This window comes from Periplaneta americana, chromosome 9 (assembly GCF_040183065.1).
Source record: "Periplaneta americana isolate PAMFEO1 chromosome 9, P.americana_PAMFEO1_priV1, whole genome shotgun sequence".
Taxonomy (NCBI): domain Eukaryota; kingdom Metazoa; phylum Arthropoda; class Insecta; order Blattodea; family Blattidae; genus Periplaneta; species Periplaneta americana.
In genome coordinates this window covers 5897377-5914645 of record NC_091125.1, presented here as the reverse complement: position 1 = coordinate 5914645, position 17269 = coordinate 5897377, and the positions used below count along the sequence as shown (strand labels likewise).

The window sequence follows — 17269 nt, the reverse complement described above, 5'->3', positions numbered from 1 at the left end:
TACTTTTAAAATTAACACAGAAGAAATGAGAAGTTTGATAACAGAAGTACATATAAAATTTAAGCTCGTGAAATTCCCTTTAAAATGAGGTGTGAAACAACTCTGTAGGACTCCACCTTCAGGCTTGAGTTTCAACACAAAAATACAAGTAACAATGTCAGGATGAACAGTGGGTTTTTCATGTGGGAGTAAAGAAATAGCTATTTCAGGACATTGTGGATTATAGGTGAAAGTCAAAAAAAAAAAAAAAAGTCGGGTTTGCTATGCTTTGGAACAATGGACATAGCATCTTGGTATAGCTGCTGCATGTACAACTTGAAATGTAGATGATAAAATCATTTTATCCTGCTACGAGATCTTCCTGAAATGGTCGGGAGACTACAAAATTTCCTAGGCCTCTTATTTTATCAGTAAATAATACCTTTTGTTTTACCTTAGGAACTATAATTTTTGTGCTCTCTCGAGCCAATACTGAAGAGAATGACGCATATAAATATCTACACCATACCGCCATTAAGTATATGAAAAAACCCAACCCCACTTGATTATTTGATTTTTTATAACAATATTATTATTTTACGTAAGTTTTGTAGTTATATGCTACATAGCCGCCACTCAGTAAATTATAGAAATGAAAATCTAATTTAAGATATTCTCTACGTCTACTTATATAATCCCAAAACGTTTCACTTTCATACCATCAATATAGCATTAATATCTATAATTAATGGAAAATAATCACATCATGACACTAACTATAATAATATTTAATTTTTAATAGTAATAATGTCAACAAACCACCTCAAGGTTTGTAGATAGATTTTAATATCCAATACCAGCTGTATTCAGAACATTACTCACAGCAAAATCAGACCTGTAAATTATTTTTAGTAAGTCTTGAAGTTTTTAATAACCAATAATTGTCCCATTTTTTTAAAGATATTAACCATTCCTAAGCGAAACTGAAATTAGTGCGTGACGTGAAACAAATACACCATGCACTGTGCTCAGACTTGAGGGATATGCAAATTTAAGGGAATACTTTCCTACCACTTGAAGTTTGTATTTTGATATTTTATATCGAAATGTTACTTAAGAAAAATATATTTTTATATTAAATTATCACATGAGATGACACAGTATTATAAATTATAACAAATATAATGATAAATATCTATTCAAGTGTTGAAAAAGTAATTGTTTAATTAACCTCTACATACATAGGCTACACTGTATTAATTAATACATTATCATTATATGTTAATAAGTTTTGTCATTTTGGCTGTCTTACACCCAAGGAAACACTGTAAAATAATATAGACTTATATATTATGTGTAGGCCTAATAATTATAAACATAAAGCTTCCTTCCAATGCTGATCGCTTAACTCAACCGTAGACTATTTAATGTTAGTATCAAATGAAATGATAGCAATTACAGCATATTGTGGTGTAGCCTATAAAAATAGTAATAATGGATATAAGAGGGAAAGGGTATTTCTTGATAATGGATTAGGCCTTTATACTGTATTTTATAATATTATTAACTATATATTGTTAAAGTACCTAGTAATTACAGTAATATGTATATTATATAATACTGTAAACGAGACAATAACACTGGCTGCAAAGTAGATCATTTTTGTTTTTGTATAATTATACGAACATGTAGGTATGAAATTAACAAGACTACCATTGCTTAGGTTAGGCTAGGATTACTTATTATACTGTGATCAGGGCTATATGCACAAAGTTTCCAATACACTACTATCGTGACTAAATAGGTAATGTTAACATTAATTTTCATACGTTTTTGTAGTGCAAGTTAAAATAATCCCAAGTAAAGTATAACAAAAGTCCGACAACATATTATAATTACGGACGCCAAATTCTCTTTTATTTTATTTATTTTTTAGTGTTTAGTTCCTTATTTCCCATTGTTCTTTAGATTATCATCGGTAAAATATCAATTAACAGATTTGTAAAAGGGGACACGTCCAAAATAACAAAGTGTTGGAAAATTGCTAAAAAAAACACAACACGCATAAAAAAAATAAATGTTCATGAATCCTGAATGTATGTTTCCATAGTGATCTAATTAGGAAAAAAAAATATATGAAGAATTTAATTTAATTTAGTTATCGTTTATGCTATTTTCAAACACTTTGTGATTTTGTAAATGTTCCCTTTTGCAAATCGACGACAGAAATAATGTTATACACTCAGGTGATTAAATAAATAATATTCTCGATAAATATATAAAAAACAGATGAGAAAAACTATTAGTTAATGAATCACACCATTGACGACAGTAACATTATGACTCCATTGGCCATGTATTCTAGTTACATTGGCTTCCGGCAGCCGGGACTTCGATGCAACATTCTATTCAACTATTCAATATAAAGGCGAACTTTATTTTATCTCTTCGCTTCGTCCACGTGACAACTGTAATTAGACGACTGCCGGCTCCAATTCGTTGCAACTTGTCAAGGTCATAAACATTATATTTATTCATGGTCTTTAGCTGCCGACAGTACATACAATCGATCATAGAAATATCGATATAATTGCAAAGGACCGACCAGACCGGTTCAGAGTTCGTGTAGGATTCGCACGCGAACCGTCGAGGTGATCGGGTGTATGTGCCTTGTGTTTTGATACAGTATTGATTTTTCGAGTGATTTAACTGTGATTATTTCAACCTGGAGAGTCAATATTAGTGTTAAATGTTGTTTATTTTGTTATAGTGTTGTTTAATTACTTAAAATAGTGGTTTAATTAGTTTTCAAATTAACATTATTATTCATTGGTGCGAGTGCGTGAAAAACTTTCTTCAAGCATGGACACAGTTCAAATTAGTGGTTCTTCTGGAAATGAATCCGGTTCTTCTGGTTTAGATCCTAGCACATTTGAACATGGTTTTCATACTATGGTTGATCGAATGGAAACTGTGAGTAGCGATATAAATATTAATAATTGTGGAAATGACACAGGTTCTGTAAACATTTCCTTGGTGCCTAGTTACAAACAAAAGAAAAAAAAAACAATATTTATGCAGTTACCTAAAAAATCACTGAAAACTCTTTCTGCTAAGCATGTTAAGTTGACTCCTCTTGGAAGTAAAAATGTTACTATTTTAAATACTGCAAACAAGAATGCCTCTTCAGTACCTAATCTGAATGCAACCTCTTCTAATATGCAAATTAATAAGCGGCCGTGCACAAGCTCAAATACAGAAATAGCACAGAATATGACATGTTACACCAACATTCCAACTCAAAACAGATTTCAGCCTTTAGCTACGGAAGACAGCATGGAGGAACCTTCTGCTGCTTCTACACTTCAAAAGGAAAAAATTCCACCTATCTGCTTAAAGAACATTGAGAACTATCAGCTCTTATTACAAAGCATACAGAATTATGTACAATCAGAATTTCATACAGAGTTGAAAGGTTCAATCATAAAAGTATACGCATCAACATCCCATGATTTTCGATCACTTACTACTTACTTTGACTCAATTCGTCATCAATACTACACTTATAAAAATCCTTCTGAAAATAAATTTTCTGCTGTTATTCGAAATGTACCCTACTCTCTCAGTGATCAAGAGATAAAAGTCGCCCTTGAGAACTTAACTATCCAGTTCATAAAGTAACAAGACTCCTAGGAAAGAACAAAACAGCCCACTCCACTTTGTGCAATAGAACTAGACAACAATGACCAAGGTAAATCAATACTAAATCTCAGTCGCCTATTTTACAGTGTAGTTAAAGTCGAAATCAGACGACAATCCAAAGAGATTCCTCAGTGTACAAGGTGCCACAATATTGGTCATACTAAGAACTACTGCCAACTCGAACCACGCTGTGTACGATGTCTATTGGCTCATCATTTCTCTCAATGCCCAAATCCTAAAACAATACCGCCTAAGTGCGTGAACTGTCAACAACAACATCCAGCTAACTACAGAGGCTGTGAACACTATTTACAATTGAAGGAAAAACTCTCACGTGGTGTTCAGTTAAGACAAGAAAAACGGATTCATGTTCCAGAATCTTCGCAACCATTACTTCAACGCACAGAAGATTCTCAACATCAAGTATATCCTTCAATGTCTCAACCATCTACGTCAAAATTTCAAGCAAATTCTCGATCTAACACGTATGCAAATGCAGTGAAAGGATCCTTTGATCAGAGTCACCGTCGCCCTATAAGTCAACCTGCTCCAGAATCTTCCACTTCATCTCTCTTAACCGATCTACTCTCTAAGGTTATTCCGCACATTATCACTTTATTGACTCCATTCTTGTCAGAAATTAAAGATTACTTTATCTCTTCTCTGTCATCTTACTTCCAGAATGGCAGCAAATAATAAAATTTCTATTCATCAACTCACTATAATCAATTGGAATGCTGATGGTATTAGAATGAAACGATCTTCTCTGATTGCCTTTTTGTCAACACATAATATTATGATAGCCTGCATCACAGAAACTCACCTTCTTCCAAACGAAGTCTTCACTGTTCCAGGATATAAAATATATAGATATGATAGGAATGCTTCAACTGCATCTGGTGGTGTTGCCATTTTAATTAAGCCAAATATTACACATCATCAAGTCCTTCTTCCTTATACGTCTGATATAGAAACAGTCGGAATCAAAATTAAGTGTCAAAATAACCATGATTTTGTTTTATTTTGTGCTTATAAGCCCCCAAAATATCTGCTAAATACTGCATACCTTGCTCTTTTATTTCCCTCAGTCGGTTCAACACTTCTTGTGGGCGATCTAAACTGTAAACACACATCATGGGGATGCAGAGTAACGAACCCAAATGGACATCGTCTTTACATCTGCATTAACAACCTTGGTCTCCATATTCTCGCACCAACTGAACCAACACACTATCCATATAATCCCGTCAATCTTCCTGATATCCTTGACATCGGAATTAAAAAAAATATGCATTTACCAACTTATATTGCATAATTAACAGCACTTGATTCAGATCATTGTCCAGTGTTGATTACTTTCCAATTGTCTCCTAATGTAACACCTACAGTGCAACGCCTTATTAATGGTTTTGTGGATTGGGATAAATTTCAGTTGACTTTAGACTCAATGTTAGTCACAGAATATCATCCACTAACAGCAACATATATTGACAATTATGTTCAACATTTTACGGACACAATATGCTCATGTGTAAATTATTCTACAATGTGCTCCAAGCGGCCATTAACGCGCTACTACTTACCATCTTCCATACTCCAATTAATTAAGGAAAAATTTCGTATTCGTAGACAATGGCAACGAGAGAGGCAACCATGGCAGCGGAAGAAGCTGAATTATCTCATACGATTAGTCAAGACAAATCTTGAACAACATCGCCTGCAGTCGTATCATTCTTAATTGTCATCTCTATCTGAAGCTGATAATACTCTTTGGTACGCTACTAAGCGTATTCTACGCGAGCCAACAGTCATCCCGACACTTCGGTTAGACTCTCAAATAGCCACAGACACAGAGTCGAAATGTAACTTGTTTGCATCTCATTATCAACATGTATTCATCCCAACGAGAATGAAAATGAACAGACTACCTCTGAATTAGAAAATGAACTTATAGAAAATATTAATAAACCGACTGTGCCAGAGAAAATTTCCAATACTACTCCACAAGAATTGTCTCACTTCGTTCAAAGGCTTCCAAATAAAAAATCTCCAGGCCATGTTCTTATACCCAACATTGTGCTAAAGAAGCTCACCACCAAAGCTGTTACTTACTTGACGATAATTTTCAATGCTGCCCTTTTAATTGGGTACTTTCCTCGAGCCTGGAAGCTTGCTGAAATCATTGTTTTTCATAAGCCTAACAAACCTAAGCACTTGCCATCAAGTTATCGACCTATTAGCTTACTGCCCACGCTATCGAAATTGTTTGAGAAGGTTATTCATCATCGCATTTGTAAATTTACGTTCCAAAACAATATAATACCAGATTTTGTGTTTGGCTTTCGTCCAAAACATTCTACAACACACCAACTGCAAAGAGTCACTGATTCCATTATAAAAGGCTTTGAAGAAAAACAGTATACTGCCACTGTGTTACTGGATATTGCCCAAGCATTTGATACTGTTTGGCATGATGGTCTAATGCTAAAATTATATAGAATTTGTTTTCCTGACTATCTCACACGCATCGTGAAAAGTTTTGTATCTGAGCGTCAGTTCTCAGTACGTATAGATGGCATTAAATCAACGCTTCGTCCAGTTTCAGCCGTAGTACCACAAGGATCTATACTGTCACCACTTCTCTTCAATATCTTCACATATGACATTCCATGTTTACAACCGTCACACATAGCTATGTATGCTGACGATACTGTTCTCTTTTATTCTCATAGTATCCTAAATACTGCAATCAGCACTCTTCAGACATCCTTACAGGAGCTGTCTAAATGGTTCTCTGACTGGAGATTACTACTCAACATTACCAAGACAGAAGCTAAAATCTTCTCTTTAAGGCCTATTCATAATCCACCTCCTTTGGTTCTTCTAAATGAACAAGTTACATGGCTCTCTAGTCAAGAAGCTGTCAAATATTTGGGAATATTATTAGACACGAAACTTACATGGAATGCCCATATAACTCGCATTGTTACACTAACCTCTTCTAGAATTCGAAAATTATACCCTCTGGTTAATAAACGTTCACAAATTGGATTGGACTGTTCAATGCTACTCTACACCTCGCTTGTACGACATCTTTTAACTTATGCAGCGCCAGTGTGGGGGACAGCAAATAAGACTCACATGCATCGCCTACAAGTTCTCCAGAACAAGTTCCCGCGTACTGCAACAAATTCCCCCTGGTTTGTAAGAAATCATCATCAACTGCATCAAGAATTGGGAATTCTTCCACTAGAACAGTACATTCAATCAATGTCAAAATCTTCCTTCAACAAACTTCCTGGTGTTCCTGGAGCTGTGACATATAACACTGGAGCAAGATCTTGTCAGCCATCTCGACTTAAAAGGAAATTCCCTCAAGGCATCCTTCTTAGTGATACTGACGACTCTTCATAAATTTAACACAGAAAATCATCATATTTGTGTTCACATAATTCACAAAAATGTTTAATTAATTAATTTAAATTAATTAGAGGAGCCTTTAGAGCCAACCTCAGCATGATATTCTGCATGTGATATTCCATCATTTAACAGTGTGTGTATTAGCAAGTTTGCTGGTCGACATATATTAAACATAAAAAAAAGAGTTCGTGTATATCGTGGTGGTGTTGGTCACTGTGCCATCTCTTGACGATTACTGAACTACTCATAATTGCAAACCCATAAAGCTATATCAACGACTCATCTGGGATACTCTATGATCTAGGCTATAACTGGTGGCGAAATATGGTTCTGTGGATCAGCTACAGTGGCAGGGAAGAACATCATGATAAGTATAAGATACCACCCCTGCACTGGTTGGTTAATAGTGCACCATCAGTGAGGTATGTGGACGTGAGGCAACAGTCCACTGATTGGACTTTTCCCTGTGTGGGCTGTCTCCCTAATACTCATTCTAGGGTGTTCTTTCCACCTCATGATAATATAAACGACATATTTAGAAATTTAATAGTAATCAGTAATCCCTCTCAAAATAAGCTACCTCAGATAAAGTTTTCAGTTCTTCTGTATCTGTGTTATTATTTCCTTCTATTGCCAGAGGGTCGATCTCACGTTCCATCTTGATCACGTCCATCAAGACTGAAAAAGAAAACAGTAAGAAATTCAAATTGACATGCAATAGGTCACCTATTTTGATGTACTTACTAGCATTTGAAATAATGATTTCAAGCTTCCGTAGGACGCACGCACGCATGCACACACACAGAGGAGCACAAATGAGCATGCTGATTGTAGGTCTGTTCCAGTATTTACCGAACAAACAAAGCCAGAGAATTGAAGACTGAAGTTGTCAGAAAGACATTAACCGACATATTAGACTAGCAATTCAACGATAATGCAAATGAGTAGCAGAGCATAGCATAAAAGTTTCAAATGTGAGTCTTCCTGTTGCTCAATTTTTATATACGAGTGCAAAGAATAAAATTAGGGTGACCATCCGTACTGATTTTGCAGTACAGCACATTCTTTTAATGCGTGGTCCTAAAGAATATGAAGACAAGTAATAAATATAGAAATGTCAGTTTTTCCTTACATGTCCTGCGAAATGTCCTAATATCTACCTCATTCTTGAAATATGTATTTTTTAACTGCTTCTTTCTTCTTTTCTGTTTGTTAATATAACAATGGCAAGTGTAATCTTGTGATTTGTATTTTTGGATTGCTGAGGAAAATAAACACCCCCTTGCTTGACAACGTATATTGCCTTTGCACTTTTGAGAATGTTCTTCCTAGTCGACAATTGCAGTAGTGTGAAGCAGTGAAGTGATAGATTTTAAAGTTAAGCATAAATTGCCGAAGTGAAAAAATAGCGTATTGTTTAATATAGAAATCAAACGTCAAGATGAAGTTGTAATCATCAGATTACGAGTCGGCCACACAACTTTGACACATTCTAATCTAATAGAAAGAACTCTTCCTCCAACATGTACCAATTGCCATCCTAAGATCTCTGTATGTCACAAAATTTCCGAATTCCCATTAGCCTTCATCACCTAAAACGCGATCAATTCCATATATCAACAGACTTACCAAAAGTTCTAAATAATCCATCAATTAGCTCAAACTTAATATAATTACATTTTTAAAATCTATGAGTGCATAAATGAATAAATTTAAAAAATATATTTACACTGTATTGTGCATCTTATATTTCCTTTAATTTTAACAATGGTTTGAGAAAATGCTTTCTCGAAAGAAATGCATCTTTAATACAGAATTACAATCTCTTTATAACGGACTTTACTCGAGATAGTGCAACATACACTGTTCATGACTGGATACAGGCTCTGGTAAATAATTTGCATACATCTGATATCTGGACTTGAGCTTTATTGATCGTTATACAAAAAGCCAAACGCATCCGAAATTGTCTTCTTTTGAAAGAAAATGGCAAAGAAAAACCTGATCGCGTTACATCATTGTGAGGAAGCGTATTCTTTGGTCAAAATTTACACCAGTAATATTGCCCAGATCTAAACAATTATCGTACATATTCCAAACTAGGCTATATGTCGAGTGCCATTCAACAGGTAATCTATCAACTGTAAAATATGAAGGGCAATCCATTCATGTCTACGAATTCATTTGAAAAGTGCATATGTTCGCTCTCGTAACTAAATTATTCACGCTGATGTAGCTGAGGAGTTCGATGTTGTTGGAATAAGGTGTAAATAATGCTATTTATTTCGTTACAAAGTACACTTTTAGCGCTTAATTAGCTATATTTGAAGAAACATGACACATCTTTCAGTGTGCATAATTAATTTCAGTATCTTTCGATGATATCACTTTCAGAAATTATGTAGGGTTGTAAATCGATCAAGTGTGGCTTTCGTGATCAACTTGGATATCCGGTCAAGGGGGGCTCCTCCACGTTGCTGACTGGGGAGTACAATAGTCGCTCTCGTGCTCTTCTTTTCAGATATTTTTCGTCTTATCACCAACCACCCCTTTTCGTTTTATCGTCTTTTTCATCACTCTATTTCTCACCGCCGGCCGCCTTTGCATGCGGAACGCCCACCACATCATCACAGTCATTTTCACCTCTCCATCCACGCTGTTAGATTTGCCACGTCGGCCACCATGACGGGATTTGTTAAGGATGCCTGATGAGGCTTCATTCTTCTTCCCCTTCTAGTTATATTCATTTTTAAGTTTAAGGTTCATGGGCTTATAACTCCCGTCTCACCTGCGGGGATTTTTCCTATATCCGTGGTCCTGTCCGGCGGTTTCCAGCGCGACTTCCGAATTGTGTGGCACGACAGGGCGCCCAGCAACGAAGCAATAGTGGACACTTCACACTGCCCCTATATGCAAGTCTAGGTGCGGAGACCTGACCAGTAGACATTTACATTCACGCCGAGCCCCAATGGGGGCCCGGGGCGATTTAAATGCCCCGGTGACCAACTCCGCTTGCTGGGATGGATATATCGCTCCCACGTGCTACCGCTACGCGATGAAATCAACCACAAGTCCCCTGAAGCTTTGCTGTCGCGGATTATTCGGATTAAGATGGTCGGGCGAGCTTTTTAAGAGTCGAGTTGCAGAAGGTGGATAGTCCTGGGATTGTTCAATTATAGAGTGGGGAGGCACGGGAGGTTATTCCCGTGGTAGAAACAAAAAAATGCGTATCCCCTCTGGTGTACTACTTCCCGTTAGGTGTTTAATGCCCAGATTGAAGGGTAACTTGCTTGAGGTGTGTTGCTTGGGATCGGGTTGTGGGGGGTCCCCATGGCCGGCAGAGGCCGAGAAGGATTTTTGGGTGTCTTTATCTACGCCCCCCCCCCCGGTGTCAGGCTGACGCCGACGGTTCCGTAGAGGGGGCCAGTTCCAAATTGGCCTGCTCGCGCTCCTCTTCTCTACAAAACGACAACAAAAGAAACAGAAAATAGCAAAAGACAGTACAATTGATGATAATAAGTAGAACACTGCAATGGACTTGGACACTGAGAAAGTAACAGTTATAGTGCCTCCTCCAAAGTTTATTAGCATAATCTTGGACAGAACCGAAAAAACTATGAAAAACATCAGTCCATTCTACGTGAGAAGCGCAGTCGTGGGCAAAGTCACAAATGCAACTCGACTCCGCAACGCAAGCCTCCTCTTTAAGGCTCCATCTACTAAACAAAGTGAGACGCTGTTGAGAGCAAAGTTGCTGACATCATACCCTATCAGAGTTGAGCGACACTTCTCACTGAACACCACGCGAGAAGTTGTGCATACGGATTCTCTAGATGGTATGTCCGATGAAGAGATCCAATTAGAGCTGGCGGAACACTCTGTGTCCAAGGCTTACAGTTTACTGCGTAATCGGGATGGAAGGATTGAACTGAGCACAGTCTTTCTGACTTTTGAAACGTCTCTCTTGACAGAATACATCTTTGTCAGGTACGAGCGTGTCCCTGTGCGTGCGTATGTGCCGAAAACAATGCGGTGCTTTAGGTGCCAACGGTTCGGACATATGCAAAAACGTTGCACTAACAATATCATATGTGAAAAGTGCGGCGGTGCTGACCATGGGGATTCCCCATGTGCCGGCGCCGAGCACTGTGTGAATTGTTCTGGTGACCACGCCGCTAATTCTAAAAATTGCCAGAAGTATATGGCAGAGAAGGCTATTCAAGAGCTTCGAGTCCGAGAAAATATTACTTTTTCCGAGGCGCGTAAGCGTATTTACGATCTACAAAAAAAAAAAAAAAGGCGACAGGAAAGTCTTATTCATCAGTACCGCAGAAGGGAACAGAGAGAATTCCTGTATCTACACAGACGCCACCTCTTGCAAGTATGCCTGGAAAGCGAAGTGAGACCGCGACCCAGACATAATATGTGGACGCTGCCACACAGACTGCTGAGTCAGACTAGTCGTGTCGGTTTGTTATCAGGCTTTACGTCCCTAGAAAGATTGCTGCCGTGACAGCAGAGGATTGTAGGGCTGGTAGAACACCACAACGTCGCAATCCTAGTTCGGGTTGCGGGTGGAGATCACGCTCTCGATCACGTCCTCGATCAAGAACACGATCAGGAGTGCGACGAACTACAGGCGAGTCGCCACAGTCGAAGACTAAGGAGTCGCAAGGAAAGAGGCATCGCCTCATAGAAAAGATAAAAAGAGAAGATCCTCTGTAAAGACACCATCATGATATTAGTTCCTCGCGATGACTGATACTGTGCAGTGGAATGTGAACGAGTACGCAGGAGATATACAGAACTACAACAATTGATCTATCATGAGAACCCTGCTATTTTATGTCTTCAAGAGACACACCTCCGACCCGAACACTCCCTGAATATATCAGGATACAATGTTCACCGGTACGATCATCTTGCCGGTATTCGAGCCAATGGAGGTTGAGCCATACTACTAGGGCAATGTTTCTTTTCCTCTGTCATCAATATTAATACACCTCATCAATGTATAGCGGCTACAATAACTTCACCTACCTTCAAGTTTTCAATAGTTTGTGTCTACATGCCCCCAGATATACCTTACACAGTTAATGACATGGAACACATTTTGTGACACGTGGCCGCTCCATATATGTCAGGGGGAATTTTAATTCATCTCACCACTCTTGGGGCTCTAATTCTGATGATTTAAGTGTACTTAAATGCGACAGGCTCATGTCAGTAATTTTAATGGCATGTAAAAGAACTCCTGCGGGACAAAATTCTGGCACATCCGGCGACGCTGATATAACCTCTGCAGTAGCGAGCGTCGTTAAATAAAACATAACATTTATAACAATTCCGGTGACAGTGGAAATAAAATAGCAGAGGTATGTACCCGTCTCAATTTGATTACCCTGAATTACGGTGAAGAACATATCTATCTTTGGCTTACGGTACTTTCTCTACGATAGACATCACCATTTGTAGCCCAGGTTTGTCCACGCATTTCGAGAGGTCAGTTATTCATGACCGTCATTGTAGTGACAACTACACCAACTGAATGGGTATGTCCGCGTTACGTCTTGCAGAATTTCGCTCTCCAAAATGGATTATTAAATGGTGGACTGGGTCGGATTTTCAGAGTTTATATCATTCGATGATAACATACATGAAAGTGTGAACTCCGTAGTAAAAAATTTCTCAAATGTGGTTATAAAGTCAACGAAAATATCTATCCCACCTTCGTCCCACAAGCCAAAACGCTTCCCTGTCTCCTGATGGACGGATGCCTGCATGAGATGCAATCCGAGACCGCAAACGTGTCTTATGCCAATTTGAGCGCCATCCGACCCGAGACAATTTTGTCCAGTTTAAACGTCTTCGATCCAAAACTCGTCGCACTATGTGCGATGGGAAGATGATGTCCTGGACAAACTACGTCAATTTATTCAAAAGAACGTCCCAGCTAACATCGTATGGGGCAAAGTCCGTCGAATAATGCTGAAAGGTAGATCTGTAATTCCGGGCTTTCTGAACAATGGCGTAACGACCACCAGTACCATAGAAATTGCTGAAATATTTCCCACAACTTTTGCACAAATAAAGAGCTGAAGGAATTATGAGACGAAATTCCTGAAAATCAAAGATGCTGTAGAAAAATGAAACCTATATTTTAAATTAGATAACGCTGACGACTACACTGCACCGTTTACATCCGAGGAGACTGGAGGCGGCACAAGACACATCACCTGGCCCTGACAACATCCATAATCGCATGCTTCGTCATCTTCCGCCAGCTGCAAAATCCTTTCTTCTGTAATAAAACAGAATCTAGACTGAGGATGAATTTCCATCTGCTTGGTGTTCCGCCATTGTAATCCCAGTCCAGAAACCGGGAAAGGACCGTTCTTTATCGGGAAGCTTTAGGCTAAATTGTCACACCCGCTGCGTATGTAAGGTTATGGAAAATATTATAAGCAAAAGGCTGATGTGTGTACTCCAATCGGTAAAACGATTATCTAATATCCAATGTGGCTTTCGTAAGCACTGATCCACCGCAGATCATCTTCGGCTGGAGACCGCCGTTATAGACGCCTTCTTAAAGGAGCATCTTGTGGCGGTCTTCTTTGATCTATAAAAGGCATTCAATACCACATGGCGGTATAGCATTCTGCAAACTCTCAATGATTGGGGACTTCGTAGCAGTATAAAGGTAAAGGTAAAAGGTAAAGGTATCCCCGTAACATGCCAAGAAGGCACTTGGGGGCATGGAGGTAGAGCCTACCAACATTAATTGCAAAATTCATTGTAGAGCGATATTTCCGAGTTCGAGTAGGCACCACACTTTCTAATGAACATCTTCAAGAAAACGGCGTTCCGCAAGGGGTCTGTATTACGCGTTCTTCTTTTCTGCATTGCGATCAATGGAATTGCATACTGTGTGGGTGATCGAGTATTTTCTCTCTTGCACGTTGATGACTTGAGTTTATAATACAGCTCCCGATATCTTCCATCTATCGGTCAACAGTTCCAACTGATCATCAACGTGCTATTAGAATGGGCTGTTTGAAATGGTTTTAAATTCTCATCTCTACGAACGCAGTGTGTCCACTTCTATAACCATCGTGGACTGTATCCACATCCTGAAATGCGTCTTAATTGAGTGGAGTCGCAATACACAGACATAGCGAGATTTTTGGGACATACCTTTCATTATAAATTGACGTGGGAGGCGGATATACATGATTTGAGAACGCGTTGCGAGAAATCCTTAAATATATTACGCCTTTTGTCAGGGGTTCGCTAGGGTGCAGACCGCATAGTGATTTTACGTCTTTATCTAGCTCTTAACCGATCAAAGCTGGATTATGGGTGTTTTATTTACGGCTCAGCATATAAATCCAAGTTACTTCTCTTATATATTATCCGTCATCATGGGATACGACTGGCGACAGGGGCCTTCCGAACGAGTCGGATAGAGAACCTGTATTCCGAAGCGGGAGAGACACCAGTGTATCGGCGACGTAATGTTTTGATGTGCTCGTATGCTGTTAAGCTCCGCTCAGAGGTCGGGCCCAATTGTTATGACTCCTTTTACCATGTGTCTCTTTACGGCCGATACAGTGAAAATCCACGGAGACCTCGTCCAGCAGGTGTGCAGTTTCGTGAACTGATCTCCGAGCTCGACATCCGCCTGCCAACAGTTCGCACACTGGAATATGCGACTAATTCACTTAGCATTATGCGTCGTCCCATGCTTGCTGTCTGAGTCGAAGTTTCAAGAATTTTTCTTCACCTTTTGTTTACAGACTTCGTTTTAGTGAACTTTTATCACAGTTTCCACATTATTCATTAGTTTTTACTGACGAATCCCGAGTAAATTATTGTGTTGGTTGTTCCTTTGTTGCAAATAGACAGATATTTAAATATAAATTGAGCCAGTACACTAGTGTTTTTACTGCAGAACTATATGCTTTTGATAGAGCTTTAATGTTTTTAATTAGACAATCCTGTGACAGATTCTCTAACTGCTCCGACTCATTAAGCGCCATTCAGTGTCTGCAGCGTTTGAATTCTGATGTTCCCTTTGTGTTTACAACTCAGGAACGTTTCCACACTGTCTTAACCTCTGATTATGAGATTGGAGTAGTGTGGACTCCGGCTCATGTTAGCATTCCTGGTAACGAGGCAGAGGACGCTGCAGCAAGGGACGATGGTATGACTGGGTCTGAGTTGTACTGGTGTGAGAAGTGGCAAGATATTCAAAAGAACTTGAAGCATACAATATGGTGGCAATGGAAATGAGAATGGTCTGCACAAAAGGGAAACAAATTACGAAGAATATAGAATACTGTTCGAGTTTGGGATTGGTCCACAAGAGCGTCATGGCACGAGGAAGTTTTACTCACCAGGGTGAGGACTCGCCACTGTTATCTGACACATGGTCATCTCCTTCGATGTAGCTTCAGCCGGATTATGATATATGCCATGTTCCACTTATAGTGGAACATTTTTATTGCATTGTATAAAATATGACTGTGTCCGTCGGCAATATGGAATTCAGCCGACTATACGTGACGCTCTTTGAAATGATTTTAATTGTACAAATGCAGTTGTGAGGTTTTATCTGATACAGGACTTGACAGGGTGATTAATTTCTTTAATGACCCTTTTTACTTATCCTCCAGGCCCTTTATATCTGGAAATTACTTTTGATTACTATATATTTTTAACAAACTTGACATTCGGATCTCTTACATCCGAACATTTTATAAATGTGCCGATAAATTATTTCTGGTGACATTTGTTTTATTATTTTATTGTTTCTTTTTAAATACTCGCTAGGGTCTGAGAACTGCTCACTTTTATGTTTTTTATGCATCACCTTGTTGAAATTGGATTTGTGAACCTCGTAACCCTTTGATGCATAAAATGGATCTGAAAGGCCCGGTCACGAAATCAAACAGCTCTAGCTTTGTAATTCTGCACGCTAAACGGCTGCCTCCTTATGACAAGTCGACAAATGTAATTATGATTTAATAGCTGAAGTGACATTTTTTTTTTCAGGCTGAAGGTTTTCTGTAAATTTTTAGTTTTTTTTACCAGTACCCTGTTGTTACATAGCATGGGTCTCTGAGGCCCGTATAAATTGTTAACTTCTGAGAAATTTCTAAGCTCCCGTAAAAGTTTATTTAAAAACATTTATATAATAACTTCATCTGACGCTGTTTTGATTGTCCTGGTGTCCTCGGGAGTGAAGTAAATTACACTGTGAAATGAGTGGAAAACCTAACAAACGTAAATATTATCTCAGCAAGTGTTGGAGGCATTTATTGGAATACTTGTGTTAGCTGGTGTAGTGAAGAATTCTAAAGAAGAAATGCGAGAAATATTTTCCTCTTGTCATAGCAATCCCCAATACAGAGCATGCATATCAGTAAATCTTTTGAGACAATTCGTAAAGCATTGCGTTTTGATAACAAGAAGACTTGGGATAAAATATTTCAAGCAGAGAGTTTGGATGTGTTTCGTTATGTATGAAGCATTTTCATCGAGAATTGCAAGAAGTATGTGCCCAGTGAGTTCACGACCGTAGATAAACAGCTAATTACTTTGAGAGGGTGCTGCCCATTTTTACAGTAAATTCCAAACAATCTCGAAAAATATGGAACAACAATTTCCATGCGAAAAATGCCTACGCTTTCGATGCAATAATGTATATACTGAGAGGAAGATAGGCATGCCAAAGAAATGCACGCTGTGAGCAAAGTATGGTACGCGGTTCATCCAGGAATTAAGTTCCAATCGCGTACGGAGATGGCATGGCTAGTTGGATGAGAATGTGCATGTGTAACAGTAGAGATAGGATATGTGGGAATAACTCAGTGCACTTCCAGTATTATGAAAGTAGTAGTTATTGCACAACGCTAGGAGAAAATGGCTCCACTTATATTCTCTCCCGCCAACTTCGAGATTCGTGCAGTTATCCGATTTCTGCACGCTTAGAAGCAATCTCCAGCAGAGATCCACCGCCAATTGTGCAACGTGTATAAACCCGACATTATGAGCGAGAGTATGGTCAGACGATGGTGCAAGCAATTCAATGAAGGCTGAACCAATGCGTATGATGAAGACCGTAGTGGCCGACCGTTCCTGGTGACGCCAAAACTGATGGAAAGTG

The 17269-nt window shown here is 38.7% G+C and overlaps 1 protein-coding gene across 3 annotated transcripts in view; it reads right to left on the bottom strand.

Moving 5' to 3' along the window:
- Positions 1–17269, bottom strand: part of LOC138705746 (gastrula zinc finger protein XlCGF57.1-like) — a 120007-nt gene that overhangs the window by 69552 nt on the left and 33186 nt on the right. For 2 of the 3 annotated variants that reach the window (XM_069834340.1, XM_069834342.1), the window contains exon 2: positions 7682–7779. The exons of the other annotated variant lie outside the window; for it this stretch is intronic. In XM_069834340.1, coding sequence (XP_069690441.1) covers positions 7682–7774 — 93 coding nt within the window. In that variant the 5' untranslated portion in view covers positions 7775–7779. The remainder of the gene's footprint in view (positions 1–7681; positions 7780–17269) is intronic. 3 annotated transcript variants of the gene reach the window in all.